Below are 22,827 nucleotides of genomic sequence, written 5' to 3' on the forward strand. Positions count from 1 at the left end.
GGCCGTGCGGGTGCAGAAACGTGAGTCAGCAAGGCCGGCTGCCGGGGCCGCCCTGGGGCGGGCCGCGGTTCCGCGCCGCTGGCGGAGATCTTCCCTTTGGCAGGACGGCGGTTGTTTTGAAGTGAGCTGCGCAGTCTCCTGGTTCTGCTGTGGTCCTCAAGGGGCCAAAAGCACCAGAAATAACTGTGGCTACTAAGTACATCCGAGCTCACCCCGCGTCTGTTAACCGTTGTGTTGCAGCGGGAGTACGGCGCGTTAGGCTGTAGCTCCGCTCTGTCGCTTGCGGTGGTTTCCGGGTTTAAGTACGTTCTTAAACTCTGGCGGTACGCTATAGCTGTGGCTGCTGGAGGAACAGAGGTGTTGGGCTGCTTTGTAGATTAGGCCACGTTCTGCGTATTTGGAAAAACATAGCGTGTTTTGAATCAAAGTTGTCATCGCTTATTGTATTTCTCTATACTTGTTAGTGAATGATACAGAGGGGCTTGTTGAAGTGCAGACAGGCTGTAAAGCCGAAGGAATAAAACAGAAAACGCAGGGTAGTTAAAGAAAACTTACAAAATAAAATGATGAGCATGGTTTGGTTTGTTTCTGTTTAGATTATGGAGTCTCACAGCTCCGTCAACATTCATGAGAGTAAATCGTCAACTTCTGAAAGTGAAGATGAGATTGAGTTCGTTGGAGTAAGTAGATCTTGTCCTGGAAGCAAGCAGCTGCTTGTAGTAAATATGTTCTCAGTAGCTGAGTAAAATGGGAGGGGGGTCTTTATGTACTGTGTTGGTGATCTTGGTTATATTTGATGTAAACTGTTACTTTTGGAGTTAAAGATAACTTAATTTGTGAACCTTTGTGGCAGATAAGAAGTTTATCTTTAAGGTTTACTTTGAATGGGTGTAAGATGATGTCAGTTTGTCTATGGAGAGAATATAGACTTGAGTATCCCAGTAGGTGAGTGGGGGATTACAGTGATCAATGAGGTGTATGAGAAATTCACTGTAGGTGACTTTTATGGTAATCATATTGCATAGAATTTTGCTTCATGAATAGTCCCACTGAAGTTAATGAAATAAAGCACCACTCACTCTGCAAAACAGTGTCAAAACCACTATACTCTGTTTAGAAGAAGGGCATGAAAATAATGGGTTAGAAGCCTTAAACAGTTTTCTCAAATTGTTGGTGGCTTTCTGGGTGCCAAGTATGCCAGTATAGTCAGCTAGAGAGGCCGCAACTTTCAGCTGTTCGTTGAGTGCTTGTACATGGTGTTTCTTCTGTAATCTCAGGCTCTTGTGTGCCAAGATGCTGTTTAGTGGTAGTGTTCATCTTGTGGGGAAATAAAAAGAATTGGTTTAAACTAACTGATCCTTGGCTTTTTAATTCTCCTACAGTAATGGAATCCTCAGGGTTGGCACTATCTTTGTATTATGTTAGTATTTAGTTTAACCAGTTGGAAAAAAAAATGAAGAAATTAAACTTCCCTTATCTTTCAATTTGGGGCTCACCCTGTGCAGAGGTGAGCTAACAGAGCAAAAGCTTAATACTTACTGTTGAAAACTTTCTATCCATGTGGTACTGGAGTGTTAATTGGGAGTGTTTGCTAGCAGTACCTGTTATCCCTTGACAGAAAAGGGGTATGTTTGACCTGATACCATTTCTCCAATCAATGTTAAAAATAGAGGAAGTCCATCTGAAGCTATGACTTGCATGAAATTCTCAGAAGGCCTCTGAATGTTTAAAGGGGAGAGTAGTCCTAGAACTCAGTCTCCCTCCATGAGGATGTTTTCTACCCTGGGCCACTGAATAAAGAGGCTTTGAACTTCTGCTTTCATTTTAGTATCTCCTATCGGCAGAGAGGAGCGCTGCTGTCAGCCCATGCTGAAGTCACTGTCTCTTTAGAAGTCTTCTCTATGTAGTGGCACTCATCTGGGATGGATCTAAACCAGTGTTGTGACATTTAATCATGGCTTTCAATCAAGATTTCTCATATATTAACAAGCAGTTGCTGAGTGGTTATACTTGGAATAGCTTATACTGTTTTCCTCAATTCATAAACTTTCTCAAAATAATCTTTTGTAGCACAGATGAATACTTGGTTGACCCAGGATTGTAGTCCTTACACTCTTGATTTCAGTATTTATTTTTCATCTTCATATAAAGGTTAAAACTACCGACCAGTGAAACACAAACTAGCCCAAGTGCATGCCTCATTTGGGACATGTGTTATTATTCAGGAGTGTATATAGGCAGATGGTGTGGTGGTTTGGTTTTAGGTGTTTTCCTTCATTTTATTTTTGTGGAAAGTAAAGGTGTATACATTTGAGGAGTCATCTTAAAGAATTACCATATTGCCTTCTGGTTCAAATTGGAATGCAAACCGAAAATTAATACACAAAAATTATGTAGCAAGAGACACAGAATTTGGAAGGAAAACCAAATGTTTCATGTATGCAAACAATATTTAAGTGTAATATTAATTTGTGTTAAATTGAATTTACCCATTGTTTAATAAAGAATTTTTTATAAGTCAGTTTCTACAAAAGCAAATCTGTCATGGATTCTTTTTTCAGATTTAATTTAGAAAACTATGTTCTTTTTATTTAATAACAAGAAGTTAAGTACTCTTTTGGGGTGATTTGAGGCCTGCAGCTTGCTTCTTGTAAGCTTTTGTCATCTGTCCAAGATCTCACCCCTCTTCCTCCCCAGTGAGACAATAAGGACTGTTTATGCCTGGCCAGCTGAACAGTTTTACAGTCTTGAAAGGTAGAACATAAACAATGAGATGCAGTAAGGACAGCAGAGAGAATTGCATGCTGCTGTTTTCTCTGCTACATCTCATGAGGCAGTAAATCTTCCTAGCCTGCCCTAGTTGGTTGATTGTTAAGACCTTGAGGACCCTGCCAGATATATGGCAAAGATGGTGGATATAGTACTGCCCCTCTTCAAGAAGTCAGTCTATTGACTATCATAAATCCTTCTTCTGCCTGAAAAACTTAACTTTTTAACAAGTAAAGAATACCTTTGGGGTATATAACAGCTCAGTGATATCTGCCAGCAATATTGCCAGACAAATGACTAATATTGCAGTTTAGTCAAAATCTCTGTTATGCTGAAGGCTGGAGAGGGATTTTTTTACAAGGGCATGTAGTGGTAGGACAAGGGGTAACAGCAGTAAACTGAAAGAGGGTAGATTTAGATTAGATGTAAGGAAGAAATTCTTCACTGTGAGGATTGTGAGGCACTGGAACAGGTTGCCTTAGCAGTGTTCAATGCCAGGTTGGACGGGGCTTTGAGCAACCTGGTCTAGTGGAAGGTGTCCCTGCCCATGGCAGGGGGTTGGAACTAGATGATCTTTAAGGTGTGTTCCAACCCAAACAATTCTGTGATTCTATGATGATGTAGATGGCTTCTTTTCTATGATTCCATGAAGATGTACAGACTTCTTTAAAAAAAACCAAAAAACAAAACAAAAAAAACCAACAACAACAACAAAAAAACAAACCACCAAACCCCAAGACCAACCACCACCACTCCTTGCTACCAAAAACTTACTGTCTTTGGGTTTGGTTTATTTCCCTTGAGGTTAGATAATACCTTTCAGAATTTGGATAAGAACATTTTTATGGTGTGTAGAGATTTTAGTTAACTTCGCCTCTTGCTGAAGATGCATACACATGTGACTGTGGATGCGAGTTAGGGTCACTGGGAATAGTTTCATTAGGTGTAAGTAGACTTACTCATCCTGTGTCCTGTTCACTATACTGATTTACTTGCATGTGATAATGTAGTACGATACAGGGGCTTTTTTGCATGACATCAGGTTCTGTGGATGTAGTGCTTCCTTTTTTGCCTTTAAAACCTGAAGACTCTTACTGCAGTGAGTGCAGATGGAGCTCCAGGAATTATTTTGTACATCATCTTTAAAGAATCTGATCTGTGGGCACAGTTTGAGTTGCTGACTTTAATTTTTCTTTTCTGTTTGCTTTTTCGTGTTGACATTTTGCTAGCTATGAGAAGCTTGTAGTAGAAATGTTAGGATTGGTATGAATGGAGAGTGAATGGGAATACACACGTGTGGGAACACATACATGTGCACATGTCAAAGCACCAGGCAGAATAGAAAAAGAAGGTATATGAAGACATGTAAGTCAACTGATGTTGATATTACTACCCAGGCTAGCAGGTCATTGAGGTCACAGACCATCTGTAGGAAGTTTCTGAAGACACCTGGATCAGGAACGCAAGAGACAAAATTCACACAAATTAAAACCAAGGCTTAAACCATTAAGACAATTGTAGAAAACAAAGAACAGGTCTAGAGCCTTAAGATATCCTAAGGAGGAGACAAAAACAGTCAGTAACCTTTAGTGACTTCCAAAGGACAGGCTGTGTGGAGAGAGACAAAAGATTGGAAATATGCAAAAGGAGTACATAGCTGCCAAAAGAGTGAAGATCTAAGGACTCAGTGATAGCTAGGGTCATTTGTCTGTAGTATTGCTGCATGGAGTCCTCACTGGGCTTCCTCCATGCACAGTTTGCAGCTGAATGCTGAACAGACTGTTTGGGTGTGTGTCTCTGTGCTTCTGAGTATGTGATGTGAATGGGTGAAATGTGTTTTCTTTAAAAAAAAAAATATTGATCTCCCCCTCCTAGTGATTCCAATACAGAGAATACACTTGTAACCTGTTTATGGAATATCTGCTCAGAAAGGAGTAGCCTTTAGGGTTTAATGTGTATGCAGCTGTTTCCCACTTTCTTAATGTTTGAAATGTCTAAGGAGTTTAATTTCATTTTGTATTGGGTCTGCCTGAGGTGGAGCTAATTTTCCCCATAGCAGCCCTCATAGTGTTGTGCTCTGTATGTGTAGCTGGAAAGGTGCTGGTAACACACCAGTGTTTTGGCCACTGCTGAGCAGTGCTGGCACAGCATCAAGGCTGTCTCTTCAACATTCTTTTGTCACCAGCAGGCTGGGGGTGGGCAAGATCTTGGGAGGGGATGTAGCCGGGACAGCTGACCCAAACAGACCAAAGGGATATTCCATACCATATGACATCTGCTCAGCAATAAAGCAAAGAAAAAGGAGGGGGTGCATTCGTTATTACAGTGTTTGTCTTCTGGAGCAACTGTTAGGTGTACTGAGGCCCTACTTCATGGGAAGTGGTTGGACATCACCTGCTGATGGGAATTAGAGAATAAATCTTTTATTTTTCTTTGCTTACATCTGTGGCCTTTGCTTTTGCTTTATTGAACTGTCTTTGTCTTGATCCACAAGGGTTTTTTTTTCTATCTTACTTTGTCCCCCCATCCTGTTGAAGAGGAAAATGATGAGTGGCTTGGTGGGCACCTGACATCTAGCCATGGTCAACGCACTGCTTTTTTTGAGTTGCAATTTAATTTGTGTTTTTTAAAAACAAACAAAACCCCCCAAAACCAATGAAAAACCACTTAGCATTGCTTAGTGAAATCTAAGACTGTTCGTCTCTTGGTAACAGCTTGCTACCCTATTACCATTGAATTAATGGTGCAAGTTGAATATCTTTAAAAATGTAGATCTAAGTTGGTTGAGAAGATGAAGACCATAAGGTTATTAAGCAAGCCAAGACAATCTGTTTGTTTTCCTAGTTGATATCTATATGTTAAATTGATATTTTAGTTATTTATTTGTGTGGTTTACCAATTTTGTAGATTAGTTTTACGTAGAAAAGTTGCTATGCAGGGATTTGATTACTGCACCCTCTTGAAACCTTGATGAAATTCTCCTTCAGATACTGCTAATGCTGACAGTGTGCTGTAATGCATGCAACATTTTATCTCTGAGGAAAACAGTTTAATGCTTTTGTGTGTTTTTAACTTTTCCCAGGAAGGACCTTTAAGACCTGTAGTTGAATGCATTGATCTTGTCAGTAGTGAGGATGAAGAACCTAACAGTAGTTCTTATGATCACGTGAGTATGTTGTAATGCATTTTGGGGCTTCTTGGTTAAATAAAATAGTTTTCCATCAGTTACTCTGCACAAAGAACTTGTTAGAGGTGTTCTTAACAAGTAATAAACCAACATTAAAGTCTTCTGATTTTTTCCTACTGTTGAGTGGAAGGCAAGAATACCAACACTTAATTATTTTTTTTCTAGAGCTGTTTTTTGCTTTCTTGAAATGGACTTTGAACTTTTTATTTGGCTTTCAGTGGTTTTAGCAAGTGTGTCGAATTAAAAAAATCACTTTACAAATGACCACAGAAGTCAGCGTGTCCAGTCTCTAGCCTGCAAGTGTATGTGGGCTATTCCCAGGCCTTCTAAAATAAGTTTCTAGCAGCAGTTTAATGGTTGGAGGGCCTTATTCTGATGACCACCTGATCTTAAACTCAGCCTTGTTCCTCATAATCCCTCCGAAGAGTGTATGAGTCAGAAGCAGGCTGGTCAATTCAAATATCCACCAAATTTATTGTGCCTACTCTGCAGGGCCTTTGATAGGGACAGTGACTGATACTAGAGTTAGTTTTGACAGCAGTGGCCATCGCTTGACTTCTGTCTTCCAGTGTTGCAGTAGAGGATATGTGTAATAAACATCTTTCTTAAGGAAAAGTGGGTCTTCTGTATGTGCACAGGCTTACTCCACAGTGATGATTGGTGGAGCTGATCATGTAGCAGGAACTAACTACAGTGTATGACCTGTCCTTTACGTTAGAAAAAGCCAACGATCAGCCTGTCTGAAGATACGGGGCAGTGTTGTCTTAGAGCATGGACGATGTTAGTTCTCAGGTTTTCAGATGGGCTGCATGTTGTCATTGAAGTCTTTAGGAATTTTGTTTATCTACTGAGAAGAATTTACTTAATTTTTAATTTGTTGGAGACTGTTAGGGCACCCAGCACATTCATCCATGTTCCTTCTAGTGCTTTGGTTAGGCTAATGTTGATGCTGAACTGCCTTGAATATGTAGGGGAGTGGAGGTTGTCTTGTTTTTTAACAGAAGTTACAGATGCTGGTAAATAGGAAGAGAGAACTGGCAAGGTGAATCATGAAACTTAGGATCAGAGTATTTGTACTGAATTACATCCTGATTCTTGGGCATCACTTTTCACCGTATTAGTGCCGTTGTTGAACAATTACCAAATAAAAGTCTTGACTTTTCAATTTTAGAGAAATACTAAGCGTAAAGATCACATTGACTATCAGAAAGAACGAGTTGCGTCAACCTTGGATCGTCTAGCACGTCATGTTGAAGTAGAGAAACGGCAAAAAGAAGAAAAAACCAAAGCCTTTAAGGTATTGGAGGTGTTGTTTCAGTAGAATTGCATAATACAGGCCTAGTAGAATGTGTTTGTCTTCACTGCTAAATAAAAAAAAATATTGGTGAGCCAGACCTGGAAGTAGCAACTAGAAATATTTTGCTTCCGGGGCATTGTTTGAAACACAATATGGACTTTGTCTCTTCAGTGGCTTTTAACTGACCAGTTTGGTAGTCTTACCACAGTTCCTAAGGCAGGGGAGAAAACCCTCTAACTTCATGCGAGCCACTGACAAAACCTTTTTCTCGTTTGTATATATAGCAGAGGGACCTTTATTTAACCCTAATGAGTGATGCTAATTGAAAAATAACAATTATCACAAATTACCATGCTGTAAACCTAGTTACCTGCTTTTGTCTGAGATGGGAAGATGTTCGCCACATTAAATCTCTGTATCAGAAATATTTTATAATGGGATAAGATTTTTCTATGTGTAAAGCATAACTGTGAAGTTGAATCCTACAAACTGTATAGTGCAGCCTTTTGAAGCCGTGGACTTTTGATATTATTACAAACTGGGAGGTGCAGTCAATAGGCTTTTAAGAGTAGGGCTACTATTAGTGGGACCAAGACAGCTTGAAGGAACAGACTTAGAAGAACCTCATGAAAGTCAACAGCGACAAATGCAAATTAATTATTTGTGGAACATGCTCACATTCCAGTCTACTTTTCTGAACATGGTTAATGGCTTTTTTTAAAGTCACATAATTGGACTCTAGTTACAGGTTGTTAGTATACAATAGACTATGCAACTGTAATACAACAGAGTAAAAGGCTGTTAGATATAATCCAAGGTGGCCTTGAAGTCCAGAGGCCTACATCTCTCTCCTGTCTTCTCCACATAGAATTTGGCAGTCTGTTAATGTCTACACATACAGTTTTTCAACTGTACAGTGGAGTCAGAGATAGCTGTGTGGCTTTTAAAGTAGTATGAGCATGAAGGTTAAAAAAATCCTTGTTATAATCATAATTAATATTTTCCTGCTGAGTGGCTCTTCACTCATCAGGTAATGCAATCTGCAGAAAAAAAAAATGAAGAGTAATTTAATTTTGAAGGGTTAAGCGAAACTGCCACTTTTTTCCTCTCCTTGGCAGTGAGACAAATTGACTCTTTGGTTTCAGTAACCATTTTGTGTTGCCTTTAAAAAAAAATCATTATTATTTGTTTCTTTTTATAATCTTATCTTGAAAATGGTTATGTGTATGCTTCAGAAACTTCAATAGGTGCAGTAAATTAATTGACCTAAGCTGTAGCTTTAAGGGCATAAAAATTAGTACTTTTTAAAAATTTATTTTTATTGCTGTTACGTTCCATCTTTGTCATATAGAAGTCACTCAAGTTGTAAGTTGTGGGGTTTTTTTTTCCCCCCTCTTAGGTTTTTGTGGGTTTGGGTTTTTTTTTCCCTAGGTTTTTTGAGACCCATATGTAAGTTTTGGTATACATACTTAATCTTGAATTATTTCTTTTAAAATTTGATTTCCAACTTGCAACATTATCCCCTTCAGGAAAAAGTTGATTCCCAATATGCTCATGGGTTGCAAGAACTAGAATTTATTCGGGAGCACAGTGACACAGAAGCTGCAAGATTATGTGTGGACCAGTGGTTAAAAATGCCAGGTAAGAATAGGAAACTTAAGTTTCAGTGATATGTTTTTCTAAGTCCTGCATTGCAGAGTAGAACACATGATAATTCCATTGAGCAGTAGTGACATTGGGCTTGTAAGTGCCTCTTATGCATAACCAAATATTAGAATATTAACTTTGCTAGAGTGTGGCATTTGAAAGTTCTTACTCATTTCTATAAAGGCTATTCTAATGTTTCACTGCTTAGGAAGTTTAATGTATAAAATCTAGAAACCACTAAGGCAGTGTTAACTAATTTTATAAGCAAAGTTGCTAGAAGGAAAAATACTACTGTTGAACTGTTGCTTGGGAAGATAGTTATGTAAGTAAGTATAACTTCAGGAAGTTCAATGAATTTAAAATACTGCCTGGAGGACCTGGAGGAATGTTGTCAAAGTGTCTGAAGAATAATCCTAATGGGGATTGAAGAGACAGATACTTCACCTGAAAGAGCAGATTTACTGTAGTAGGACTGAGTTACAGTGCATTGTTAGCTTGCTTTTAAGAATCCATACAGCTTCATTTTTAAATGCTTTCGGGCTTGTGTGTTATTTTGTTTTCTTAACCATAATCTGAATTATAGAGGCTTAAGTGCTTTGTTTTGTAACACAGGTCTCAAACCAGGCACCATTAACAGTGGAAAAAGGGGTATTTATAAGAGGGCAGATCAGGCACAAGACAACAGCAGTCCCATAGCTTGTCCTGTGATGCATTGCAACAGAGAGTTTGATAATAGACATCTTCTCCTAGGTCACCTTCAGAGGTAAGGACGTAGTGCGAGAGCTCAGTGCAAGAAATTAAATTTAGGTCATCAGTGCTAAGTCTACTTTAAACTGCTTATAGTGACAAAATTTCATTTGGAGATCAGATTAATACATTACAGATTTTATATAGATGATGTGATGTACTTCTTGGTTGATTGTTTTGTTTGTTTGGTTTTTTATTCAGAATTTATTTCATTAAAGCATTTTTTAATGTCTGTTTTTGAGAAACAAGACTTCTGTTCTCCAGTTCTGTTACTTTTTTCATCCAAACTTGAAAAAGAACAAAATGCTAATGTATACAATTGAATGGTAGATTAAAAAAATGCCCCTAATGAAGGCAAAGAAGAGCAAGAGCTATAGGCTAGATATCTGTTCATAGCTGATCATTGATAGTCAGTACTCACTGTGTCTGGAGTCAGTTCCAGAATATACTGCCTTTTAACTAACGAATGTGTCATGGGAAAGATGGTAAGGAGAGAAGCTGAGGGGAGTGTTGTGGGTTAACCCAGGCAGGCAGCTCAGGCCCACACAGCTCCTCACTCACTCCAGTAGGACGGAGGAGAGAATTGGAAGGGTAAAAGTGGGAGAAGTCTGGACTGAGGTAAAAACAGTTTAATAAGTTACGCAAAAGCTGTGCACGCGAGCAAAGTGAAAGAAGGAATTCTTATTGGCAGACAGGGCTGTATCACACACAACTGTTATCTGGGGCAGCATGCCATCACTCCAGACATCCCCCCCCTTCTTCCTCTTTTCCCCCAGCTTTTACTGCTGAGTGGATGTCATATGGTATGGGATATCCCATTGGTCAGTTGGTGTCATCTGTCCAGCTGTGTCCCCTCCCAGCCTCTTGGCTACTTGCTGGTGGGGCAGTCTGAAAAACAGAGAATGCCTGGATGATGTGCAAGCACTGCTCAGCAATAACTAAAACATCCCTGTGCTATCAACACTGTTGTTCATAAATCCAAAACACAACATCATACAAGCTGCTACAAATAAAATTAACGCCATCCCAGCCAGAAATAGTGCAGGGAGGTAAAAATAAATATATCTTTTAAATCTCTCAGTAGGAAATCAAGGCTTTGTTAGTTCTCTTGCTCTTAAAAACAGTATGGTTCCTCTGCAACGTGGTCATTGTAACAGGTGAGCTGCAGGGAGAATCACCTCTTTATAGGATACTTCAACTGATAGAGTTAATGCTAGGGGAAGTGAGAAATTTTACAGTTGAGGTTGATTTGATAGGTTTTTGTCCAACAGCTTCAAAAGACAGTTTTTCCCATTAAAAGACCATTTTGACTATTTAGAGGGGACTGGCTTGTTAATTATTTCTTCCTCTCCAGGTTTGATCATTCTCCTTGTGACCCAACAGTCACGTTACATGGACCCCCAAATAATGCTGTAGCCTGTGTGATATGCTGCAAAAGATTTTCAACCTCTCAGCAGTACAGTGATCATCTTTTATCTAAGGCAAGTTCATAAGGATAAGTAACTTGCCTGACTGAACATACTAAAGGGTTTTCAAACCATATAATTATGCACTGATATTTTTTTCCTTTTATCCCTCTTTCTCTCCCCTCCCTTCTTTTAGTCTTCAAGGCAGGTGGGTTTTTTTATTCTGCTGTGTTTCAAACACCTGGTGTATCCTGACAGTACCCCCATTAGATCTCACAGTTAGGGTGTACTCTACAGCGTACTTTCAAGAGGATCATAGTTCTGTCTTGAACCACTTGTCCCTCTATTGATGCTGTTGAAATGTATTCCCTTCTTTGCATCTCCAAGACTATGAAAGATAAAGGCAATAAGTTAGGGTGAAATAAGTGACTGTAAAGTGAAGCAGTGGAAAGGGGATGAGGAAAAATAGGCAACAGAATGAGAAAGTAAACTTGGGTGATTCAGATGCAAATGTTTCTTCTGTTTCCAGTCTCTCTGATGGGTATATTTGTTGCTACTCACTAGTTAACTTGGAGAAAAGGATAATCTAGCATTTGAGTTTTAATTTGAATATAAGCTAGTAGTATTTGCTTTTTCTGTCATTGTTCCTTCTTACCTCAACTCTTCACTTGTTTTTTTGACAGTGCTCTCTCTTTCCCTTCTGTTCATAACTTCCCACTGTAAAACAGCTCAGTGACAGATGCTCAGGTGTTATCTTCTGGGTGCGTGGTTTTATTTAAGCAGTCTGGTGTTGAATTGGATAATGGATAGCATTTTCAAAGCTTAGTGTTTCAATAACATATTATTGTGTGCCCACGTCATCCCCAGAAGCTGTGTTAAATTCAGGGGAAATGTTAGATACTTTGAAAATTGGGACTACTTTTAGCTAGTAGTAGTAACTCCAGATGTGTAGCAATACCTGACAAGCTTGAAAGATTGCATCATAGTTTGTTCTTGCTCTTTTTCCATTGCTTCCAAGTTGTGTGCCTGTGGTGTGTCCAGTGTTGTTAACAGGAGCTACAGAGAAGTTTGGGAAAATGGAGTGGGTCCTGCAGCAGGCGAGAAGATGGGATTATTTTGGTGTGGAAGGTTGGGGAGATAATTCTAAACAAAGCTGTGGAAGAAAGCATAAGCATATCTTGAAGATTCTTTGAGTGACATAAGAAAGGAGCAAGCACAATGTCAGAAGCAAAATTAAAGTATTTTTGCCCTGAAGGCAGAGATCTGAAGTTGATGTAGAAGGCAAAGGGTGTGGGAGGAGTTGACTTCAATAAAAGTGACATGCCTGTAAGGCTACTCTGAGGAGCAGCATTTTGAGAAGTTGGAGGTTACCAAGATTAGGGAAGAACAGGCATAAGGAAAAGCAGTTGCTGTAGTGGCAGAAGCAGCTTTTTCTGAAAGCCTGGGTAAAGAGACTAAAGAATTGGAGTCCATTCTTCCTGATGAAGATGGCTGCTCCCCACGGTGCAAGAAGGGAGTGTAAACATTGCCAATATAGTTAAGTAGTAAGTATGGGTAGCTGAGTTTGACAACAGCAAGTTGGCTAGTCCCTTGTGTCTCATGGACTGAAGTCCATAGGGTTGAATAAACATAGATGTGGTAGCTGAAAACTTAAAGTAAAAATATTACTACAGAAGGGATGGAGGAATGGAAGAACATGAGGAGAACTGGGACTGGTTTCTTGATTTAATATATTTCCTAACTAGATCATTTTCTCTTCCAGCTAAATGAAAATGACGGACATAAAAAAGATCTCCCTCCGCAGCATATTCAGTGTTTTGCATGCCCAAACTGCTTCCTTCTCTTCACCAAAAGAGACGAATGCTTGCAGCATATGTCAGGAAAGAACCACTTCCTCCAGGTTTCTAAATTGAGTGGTATGTTGCTACTAAGTGTACTGATTTTCATTCCTTCTGATAAGTGATCCTTATGGTATGAAGTGCCTTACATTTTTCTGCTGGATAAAAAAGCTTAAGGGTTTTAAGTTTGTTTTTAATGAATTCTTATTCTTTTAAGGTCTTAAATGTGATACAGTTCTATAAGAGGAGATGCTTTGAAATTCATATCTGTGTGTAGAAATAATTCCTCCATCACAGTTGCTGTAATGAGAAGGAGACTTCCTTTATCTCCATGCTGTCAGGTCTTTCCTATAAGCTTCTCATCCTTCTGACTCTGTGTAACTACTATCCTAAATAAGTTTACATTTAGCATGTTGATATGAACTCAGACCTAAACATCCATTCAACTCCAGTCAGATTAGCTATGATGTTCCTTCCCCTTATTGTACTGTCTGAAGTCTACTGGAGGATGTTTTTCTTGTAGCTGTCTTTGGCATTCCTGATGGAAAAGACCTGTGAAAGTTTCTTCTCAATATAATTGCAAACTTGGCCTCTTTAACTGGAACAGTGCTGCAGGTCTGATGCCTTGCAGTGGCTGCATTGCTACTGAAGGCTAAAATACTGGTTACGTTGCAAGCTAGTAACATCCTGAACAATACTCACTAGATTGCACAGAATGTATGTGTCTGATCCTGGTCCTGAAAACAGGGTTAATGACCGTCATAGGTGTACTGACTTTTTAGTTTTGACATAAGCAATAGGCATTTAAGCATTTACTTTAATGTTAAGTAAATGGTTGAGACAGAAAAAAAGATAGATGGAGTTGACTTCTTATTCAAGAAGCTGCCGTATTTTAGATAGTGTAGCTTTCAGGCTAGACCTACGTGGTCAAAAAGATTCATATAGGTCTCATCTTCATAACTGTATCTTCTGCACTCCCCCAGAGTGGCTGCAGGAAGTAAAGACATGCTTTGAAGGAATCTTCCTGCAGGTCAAGTCAGTACTGCCATCTTCATGGAAGTGGCAATCTGCATGATTCTGAGTTCCTTAGATTTACAATACATAAGAGTACTTTATTCTCTAATAGGTTATTAATCCCAAATGTGCTGACTGTAGATGCCTTTAAAATCAGGCCATAAGTTTTTAAAAAAGATTACCGGTAAGCTATTGCTTTGAAAAGAAAACTGTTTTGTGCTTTTAATCTTTAGAGATGGATAGTGCTCTACTGTTTCCTTTCCATTGGTAAGTCTTCATGATTAATACTATGATTGATATTATCAGCATGGTCCATCCTGCATGACTTCCTTGTCTCTAAATTAGAAAGACATGGATTTCACAGATGAACCACTTGGTGGATAAGGAATTGACTGGATGGTTTCACTCAAAGTGTTGTGGTCAACGGCTCGATGTCCAAGTGGAGAGCAGTGACTCAGGGACTGGTGCTGTTTAACATCTTTGTCAGTGACATGGACAGTGGGATTGAGTGCACCCTCAGCAAGTTTGCTCATGACACCAAGCTGTGTGGTGCGGTCAACACGCTGGAGGGAAGGGATGTGGGGACATATTCCCATGCAGGCCACTAGAGACAAGACCCACAGACAATCAATATGATTGGAAGTCAAGCCCAATCTTTATTAGCAAGCAAGTCCTTATATATTCTTGTGCATTCTAAAAGTAGCAGCAAGCCCTTATATACTTGTTGCTACCTTGTGTTACTCTTGCGCATGCTTATTTCAAAAAATAGCTCCCCTCAGTACTTTCCACAAACATTGCTACCTGCACGCAGCCAGTAGATAAGTTCCTGCTTTTGTACTTCCAAAGCACATTTTTTCTTCTGGCCTTCTTGCTTTTAGATATCGTTAATCTTCTGACCCAAATGCTGGTTGTACTTTTGCATTGACAGTGTGTGTGGAAAGTTCAGCAAGCCAGCATACGCACTCACAAAGGGATGCCATTCAGCAGGGCCCTGACAGGCTTGAGAGGTGACCTGTGCAAAACCTCATGAAGTTCAACAAGGCCAAGGGCGAGGTCCTGCACATGGGTTGATGCAATCCCAAGCACAAATACAGGCTGGGTGATGAGTGGCTTGAGAGCAGCCCTGCAGAGAAGGACTTGGGGGTATTAGTGGCTGGAAAACTGACTGTGAGCTAGCAATGTGCACTTGCAGCCCAGAAAGCCAACTGTATCCTGGGCTGCATCGAGAAGTGTGGCCAGCAGGTCGAGGGAGGTGATTCTGCCCTTCTACTCCACTCCTGAGACCCTACCTGGAGTGCTGTGTCCAGCTCTGGGGCCCCCAACATAAGAAGGACACAGACCTGTTGGAGCAGGTCCAGAGGAGGCCACAAAGATAATCAAGGAGCTGGAGCACATCCCCTTTGAGGACAGGCTGAGAGAGTTGGGGCTGCTCAGCCTGAAGAAAAAAGAAGCTCTGGGGAGACCTTATAGTGGCCTTCCAGTACTTAAAGGGGGCTACAGGAAAGATGGGGTCAGACTTTTTAATCAGGGATTGTAGTGACAAAGACAATGGGTAATGGTTTTAAGCTGAAAAGAGGGTAGATTTAGATTAGATACAAGGAAGAAATTCTTCCCTGTGAGGGTGGTGAGACACTGGCACAGGTTTCCCAGAGAATTGTGGCTGCCCCCTCCCTGGCAGTGTTCAAGGCCAGGTTGGACGGGGCTTTGAGCAACCCGGGCTAGTGGAAGATGTCCCTGCCCATGGCAGGGGGCTGGAACTAGATGATCTTTAAGGTGTGTTCCAACCCAAACCAGTCTATGATGCTATGATATGGGAGTGAAGTTAGTTGAAAGGCGTAACCTCAAATTACTACCTGCTGATCATCACAGCTTACTAAACAGAAAATTAAAAGAGAATTTGCCTCCTAAGATGCAGAGCAGTAACAGCAATATATAGTTCATAAGCTCTTTCCCATTCTCTGTTCAATAGCAATTTTTTTTTATTCTGATGGTACCTGGAGTTAAACATGGAGTATGTACTCAGAACAATGGAAAGTCCTGCACCTAAAATTTTAAGGAGAATTAACACTGAGGATGGGAGAGAGAGATGGTCATAGTATATGGGAACTTCTTAAATTATTTGCATACTTTTTCCTTTTTTTTAATGGCTTTTAAAAAAATGTATGTAGTAAGAATAGACAGGTGGTGTTAGAGGGAGGGAAAGTCAATAAGAACCTTCCTAAGATACCTGACCTGACCTTGTAGAAGAAGGAAAAAGGAAGCAGAGTCAGTCATGGAATATGAAAAAGCAAGATGCAAACAGATTCAGATATCGGATTGTTACAGACGTTTAAAAAATTAATGCAATTTTACTTAAAGCTTCCATTGCACAATTACTGTAACTCAGCTGACACATAACTTGCTTTCTGAACCCTGTGACAAATGAGTATAACTGTTAATATGGCACCTGAGAGGTGAAATACTATGAAAGAACTCTTTTAATGTGTGATTACACTTTCTGCTGTTCTATATTATAGGTGAAATGCAGGCTGGCCTTCCTCTACCCTTCCCATCCTATGCAAAGAACCTTCTGATATCTTTGTGCAAAGAGGTCCCCTTCCAAGTGAAGTGTATATCCTGCTACCAGATACTGCATTCACATATGGAATTAACAGCTCATTTCAGGTTTGTGAGAGACAGCTGTCTTTTATAATGTAAACATCCATAGATCAGTAACAGAGAGGTAGATGTGTTCTTAGAGGTTCTAGTGGATTTCAGGGTATCTAGGACCATTTGAATGTTAACTTCTCGAGTAAACTATCAAGAACCTGCTCCTTTTCCATGCCCTTTTACACCACACAGTCCACTGCAGAATGCTGATCAATGTCTGTATCCTTTTTGTTCCTTTATGTAACAGAACAAGAGAATGTGGTCTCTGTTCTACTGTTTCTGAGTTGGCAGCATTTGATTTCTTAAATGTATGAGCCAACAATATAAGCATCAGAGTGCTAGTTTTGGAAACTGGCACCTAATTCTCTTCAAAGTCCAGAGACTAGATAGGCATTGCATGTTTTTGTTGGCAAGCTAGTAGATGAGTTAAAGTATACAGAGGACACTATTTCCACAGTAATTGCTGTACCTACTAGGCAATATTTCAAAATAGATCTAAAAGTTTAAAAATATTTCAGGTTATGATATAAACTTTTTTTTTTTAATCCATTCTAGAACACATTGTCGTAATTCTGGGCCTGTGGCACTGTCAAAGAAGAGCATCTCCCAAGTTGCAGAGATATTTAAAACAAAAGGTCACTGTGAGAACTGTGATCAACTGTTTGCTGATAATAATCAGATCACCCAGCATAAGCAAACCACTCAACATAACATTAAAGTTCTTACTACCATGGAAGAGTCCATTTTAATGTTCTGCCATATCAATGGGAAAAATAAAAGCCAGTCTCAGTTGTGCCATATTGTGGATCGGTCAAGACTGCTCCTTAAAAGACATTTGACTTCCAGTGAGTCTACCAGTGAAACGGGGTGTACTCCTTCAAAACAGAAGAGTGATTTAAAAGACAAAAATCAAGATGATGCAGCTAACCAAAGTCAAGGTAGTGCTTGCAAAGTAAAAGCGTGGTTTTGTGAATGCCTTCAAAAGTTTTTTACAGAAGAGTCAGTAGAAAAGCACATCTTATCAGCAAATAGGATCTGTCACAAGTGTGCCGTGTGTGGAAAGCTTGCTGAAAATTCAAGCATTATCCGCCTGCATATGAGTCGATTCCATGGGGGAGCACACTTGACTAATTTTCTTCTTTGGTGCAGAGCATGCTCTGTAGGTCTCAGAGAAGAGGATATTATGGGACATGTGACTGAATTGCATGGTGGACACAGTTACTATTATGAGCAAGAAGCTTTAGAAGATGAACCTATGCCATCTGTTTCTGACACAGCATGTATTTCTGCAGGTGAAAGGAAAGCCTGCATTCCTAGTCCTGTGGAACTCTCCCCTGAAAGAAGGCCTGTTCTGGGAAAATGGCAATGCCGCATTTGTGAGGAGATGTTTGATTCTGAAGAGAGTGTCAAACAACACTGCATGTCCTTAGAAAGCCATGCGTTTCACAGATACTGCTGTGGCTTATGCAGAAATCATTTCCGTAAAGTCGGAACACTACAGCGACATTTCCAAGAGCATCATAACCAGGAGATACAGACTAAATACTTCTGTGGCCTTTGTGGTAATCTCTTCTTTGACACAGAAGAAGAATTTCTAATCCATTATAATGAGATTCATAGCATGGACTATGCATTTGTGCCTGAGCAGATGGAAGTATCAATAAAAAAGGAGGAGGACTTCCTCCCGGTAGAAAAAGGAGACTGTTTAACCTGTGGTTGCCGGACAACTTATGTCTCTAGAATAAACAGAAGGAACGATTATGTGAATTGTCAGAAAGCCATGCTGCAAAAGGGAAACTTGTGGTTTCGATGCTGCTTCTGTTCTGCGACTGCACAGAATTTTGCTGATTTGAACAGTCATCTCAACAGTCACACGTCACTGAAGCATAAGGAAGAGATGTATGTTGTTAGGTGTGCTGTGTGCAGCAAAAATTTCGATGATCTTGAGGGTGCACAGCAGCACTATCACATGAAACACTGCTTCTTGCAGAAACCTGATCTATCAAGTCTTGAATCGGAATCAGAAAATACAGTATTCAATTTCACAGCAAGTGGGGCTTGTGTGGACAGAAAACCTCACAAGCTAAAACTTGAAGCATCTCCATCCACAACTCAGGAAAGACCACAGTTTTCTTCTCTGCAGGGAGAAATACAGGGGAAGAAAGGAGATAAAGATAATTCAGCACACTCTGAAGAACCTGGTGAAGGCTTGTAGAAAATTTTTCTTAACATTTGAAAAATATTGTTGTCATTAACACACACTTGTTTCAGTGTGTAGCATACCATTTGCCTACCTTCAATGTATAAATCAGCTCAGAATTTAATATTTGTTATTTCTCAAACCTGCATTTGAATTACTGGTATTTGAGTTTCTGGAACTTGGACTCAACAATTTATTGCTGTATGCATGAAGTCTTTAAAAAACATAAAGTAGGCAGGTGTGAGAACCCTGCGACTAAAACATTTAATTTTCAAATTAGTTGGGAGCATAATTTGGTGTTAAATGAAAGTGGATAACCATGGACCCCCAAATAGAGATCGAACTCCTAGAAATGTAAAAGTGTTCTATAATACACAATACATTCAAGAGAAACTTGCCTTCTTTGCATGCATAAATATTGATGAGCCTACTAGTGCTTTCTGTGTGAGCAGTCCTATTATAACACCATCTTCTCAGTTTCCTTAGCTTGCCAAAAAATAATTTCAGCTGAGAATATATATTCTTTGTATTAGGGTTTTTGCTTTGAGTATGCAAATAGTTTTTTGAAGTTCATGTCACTTCTAAGAATGACATTAAGAATGCTGAAGGTGTACCTTGTGTTCAAAAATTTGAAGTGTTTTTAATTACTCATGGTGTCATAATGCTTTTGATTAAAAGGTTGACCTTTTTTGTTAGATAAAAAAAAGTATGTCTCTAAACATTTTACATGCCTTTATGCATGTAAGCAATTAAATGTCACAGAGACCTGCCATAGTAGGGAGTGCACAGTTGAATATTAAATGGACTATTAAAATGTCTCGGTGCAGGAGAACAGTTTTCTGTGCCTGCCACAAAACTATCCAGCTCTACACCATCATTAAGCTAAATTCTACTTTCTTTTTTTCTGATTTGTGCATTGCTAAATGCTACTTCAGTTGATTTTAAAACAATGCAATCACCAAACAGGATCGTGTTTTATAGCTTTTAGCTTATTAAACAGTTGAATACATGAATTTTCAAAAGCATATCTTAAGTTTGATGTATGTCAGTTGACCACAAAGTCAGGTGAACTTTAAATGCGTCCTTTTTATCCCATTGAAGATGGTGAACTTCCTGATCTTGACTACCTGAGTACCATGACTCACATTGTGTTGGTGGATCTGGACAACTGGGGAAGCTTATTCACGCAGCTGCCAGCTAACCTGAACCAAGGGACATTTATCTGGGGCTTTCAAGGTAAAAAGCGGTTGAAGGAAATAGGAAGATGAGGTTGACAAGTCTACACAAATACTTAAGTGGAGATTCTTTGAATCTGAGAGAATGAAGAACAGGAACAACCACTAGGGCTTCTTAAGTCACGGTGTCACAGGCACCACATAATGGAAATGTTCTTGAACTTTTCTAACTCAATCTTAATTCCTAGTATTATTATTCCTTGTGGAATATTACTCCGGAACTGCTGAAAAATTTAGGAGTCTTTCTGGCTTCCCTGCTGAACTTACTTAAGCTGTATCATACTAGGTTTTCATAATTATCTGGACAGACACAATACTCGGAGACTATTTTCTTTCTAACTCCCAAGTCTTTATCATCGTGTTCTTTTTCTTTCATTCCAAAAGGCATGTTTTTACATTCTTGAATTCTGTTCTGTCTGGCATGTTCCTTAAGGATGTTCCAGGTCATCCTGTACATCAACAGGTATATCTCACATGTGGAAGATACCAGTAGTGGTAAAAGGTGATTGATGAAACTCACATTGTTATGAGTTTGTAAGAAAACTTTTTGTGAAGACTACCAATAGCATCCCTTTAACTTGATACTTTTCCCTACCTGACTATTCTTGAACCAACTTCTTGTGTACCTCACTTTTTCTACTAGTTTCCTCTGTATCTGCTTTTATAATTATTTTGCATGTAGTACATTGAATACTTCAGTAAAGTCTAGGTAAGGGATAGTTTCAAAATACTTGTTGCCTGAAAGATAAGCATCATTTTAATAGACTTGTAGAAATTGTCAGGTGTGTTTTGCACTTAGAAAGCACCCTTGTACTGCACTACTTCTTTACTTGATGTTCTTGATTATCTCTTATTTTAAAAAATAATAAAAAAATCCTGAAAGCTGAGTTTTCATGCTGCAGAGGATGGACAGAAAAGCCTGTTGATGCCTGAATCACTTTTTTTCTCTTAGAAACACATATTCCAGTTAGCTGATAAAGGCAGAGCAAGTATGTCTGTAAGTTCTTCAGTCAGCTGTGCTCCTGGACCTGCAGTCTAATGTCTGGTTGTTAGGAGTTCTGGGAACAGATCCTCTAGTCTTTTCTGTTAAAGCTGGTTATGGTCTCAAGTTTTGTTCTGCTGAGTGTTCTGCTCAGGCATTACTTCTGTATCATTACCTGTATTGTCATTACCTAGCCTTTGGCCTCTCTGTACAGTAACGGCATTCTTGCACACATGTACAAAGCCACAGAAAATACTGATTTGGGGGTTTATACCTAAGCATCCTGGATTTCTATTTCATCCTGGTTGGTCCATTCATTTGTATTCTCTTTTCTATACAGCTGAACAACCTGTTGTTTATTCTTACTATCTTTTGTGAGGCTTTGCCCATCTTGACTTCTCATCAAATTTAACTTCATCTCTGCATTCCTTCACTTCTAAGGCTATTGTGATTTGGGGTTTGGTTGTGGTTTTTAATGGCTGAGGGTTTGTTGTTTATAGTTACTCAATCCATTTGACCTTGGAAGAACTTTTTTCTTTTTGTACAAACCTGACTTGAAGAAATGTCAGGCCTGTTTGTCTGATGTCCAAAGATACTCTGGGGTTTTAATTGTTTAGTAAAGAATAATTTTTCACAGTTATGTCAAACTTTGAATTCAGATACTTGCTTTCAGTCATGCTTTGTTAATCTATTTAACTTACTCAGAACTGGTTTGTCATTAATTGACCCAAACTTGCTTGTTATGACAGGGTCTTCTGTGCTGTTACTATTTTTTCAAGGTTAAAATGCCCTGTTTTGATTCATAAGAAAAAATTGATTGAACCCAGGAATGTCTGAACTTGTATTGTTGTCAGAAATGTCTCTTCTCTGACCTATCTAAGAAAGAGAAATAATCCATAGTACAGTCTTAGTGATACTAATCTATTGTTAAGAACATCTATTAATGCGCTAATCTTATGCAGAGGTACCTCTGTGGCAGTTAAGATGCAGTGCTCAGGGATGTTCTGAACATGGGCACCTGCTGGCACAGCACAGGCCAGCCGACGACAGTGCCACTCAGTTTCTTGCTTCCCAAACAGGGTTGCTGCATGTAGGCTGCTTCATGGGAACAGCCCCTGAAACATGAACTGAAAAACCCATGCCAGAGAGTTAATGGTGATTAAAATGAGCCATTTTCACACTGGAGAATGCTTTAGCAGTTTTAGTGCCAACTATATTGTTATAGAGCCTGGAAACATTAAGGCTTCCAGGCACATCTGAATTACTGTAGGTGCCCTCTCATAATAATGGTTTACAGCATTATTCGATGCATGCTTTTCTTGTTTGTTTAGCCTGTGAAAATATAGTGACATCCCTGTCTCTTCTGACTTTTTTTTTTCTGCTTTTCCTAGACAACATTTGTGACTTTTAAAAAACTGTTCTTATGTGATACTTCTGCATTAGTTCTGTTATTCCTGATGCCAATAGAGCCTTAGCTTTGCTTTGAGTTCCTCCATTGTATTGCCCAGGCTCTGTATTACTTCTGTTTTCAGCTATTCAGTTGCCCTTCACCCATTTGTGGTCTAGCTCTGCCAAAGTAAATACAGTTCTGTCATTGTTTTCAGCTGTTCTGGTCAAATGCTTCTGTTGTACATTTATGCAGGCAAAAGCCAGGGTTGGTGATTGCAAGTCTTTCCCAAACAGCAGTAACCAAGGCTGTCACAACAGATGAGAATGACTTGCAAATATCGTTTTTATCATGGACAGATACCCTAAACTGTTTCTGTGAAGTTTGTTACTAAATCTTTTTGTCTTTTGGATCATTTTTATACCTTAAGCTGTTAAACTGAAAAGGGGGGGGGGGGGGGGAAAAAAAA

The 22,827-nt window shown here is 39.4% G+C and overlaps 1 protein-coding gene across 3 annotated transcripts in view; it reads left to right on the forward strand.

Annotated features, from left to right (window-relative positions):
• Positions 1–22: 22 nt before the first annotated feature.
• Positions 23–22,827, forward strand: part of ZNF451 (zinc finger protein 451) — a 39,492-nt gene continuing 16,687 nt past the window's right edge. Inside the window, exons 1-11 of one of the 3 annotated variants that reach the window (XM_026845555.1) lie at positions 23–196; positions 597–680; positions 5,852–5,935; positions 7,128–7,253; positions 8,783–8,894; positions 9,513–9,663; positions 11,002–11,128; positions 12,816–12,969; positions 16,422–16,569; positions 17,110–18,755; positions 19,856–19,990. In XM_026845555.1, coding sequence (XP_026701356.1) covers positions 600–680; positions 5,852–5,935; positions 7,128–7,253; positions 8,783–8,894; positions 9,513–9,663; positions 11,002–11,128; positions 12,816–12,969; positions 16,422–16,569; positions 17,110–18,755; positions 19,856–19,990 — 2,764 coding nt within the window. In that variant the 5' untranslated portion in view covers positions 23–196; positions 597–599. Of the gene's footprint in view, positions 197–596; positions 681–5,851; positions 5,936–7,127; positions 7,254–8,782; positions 8,895–9,512; positions 9,664–11,001; positions 11,129–12,815; positions 12,970–16,421; positions 16,570–17,109; positions 18,762–19,855; positions 19,991–22,827 lie in introns of all 3 variants that reach the window. The other 2 variants (XM_026845553.1, XM_026845554.1) reach the window with 2 other exon arrangements.

This window comes from Athene cunicularia (genome assembly GCF_003259725.1).
Source record: "Athene cunicularia isolate RWA chromosome 3 unlocalized genomic scaffold, athCun1 chr3_part1, whole genome shotgun sequence".
Lineage (NCBI taxonomy): Eukaryota > Metazoa > Chordata > Aves > Strigiformes > Strigidae > Athene > Athene cunicularia.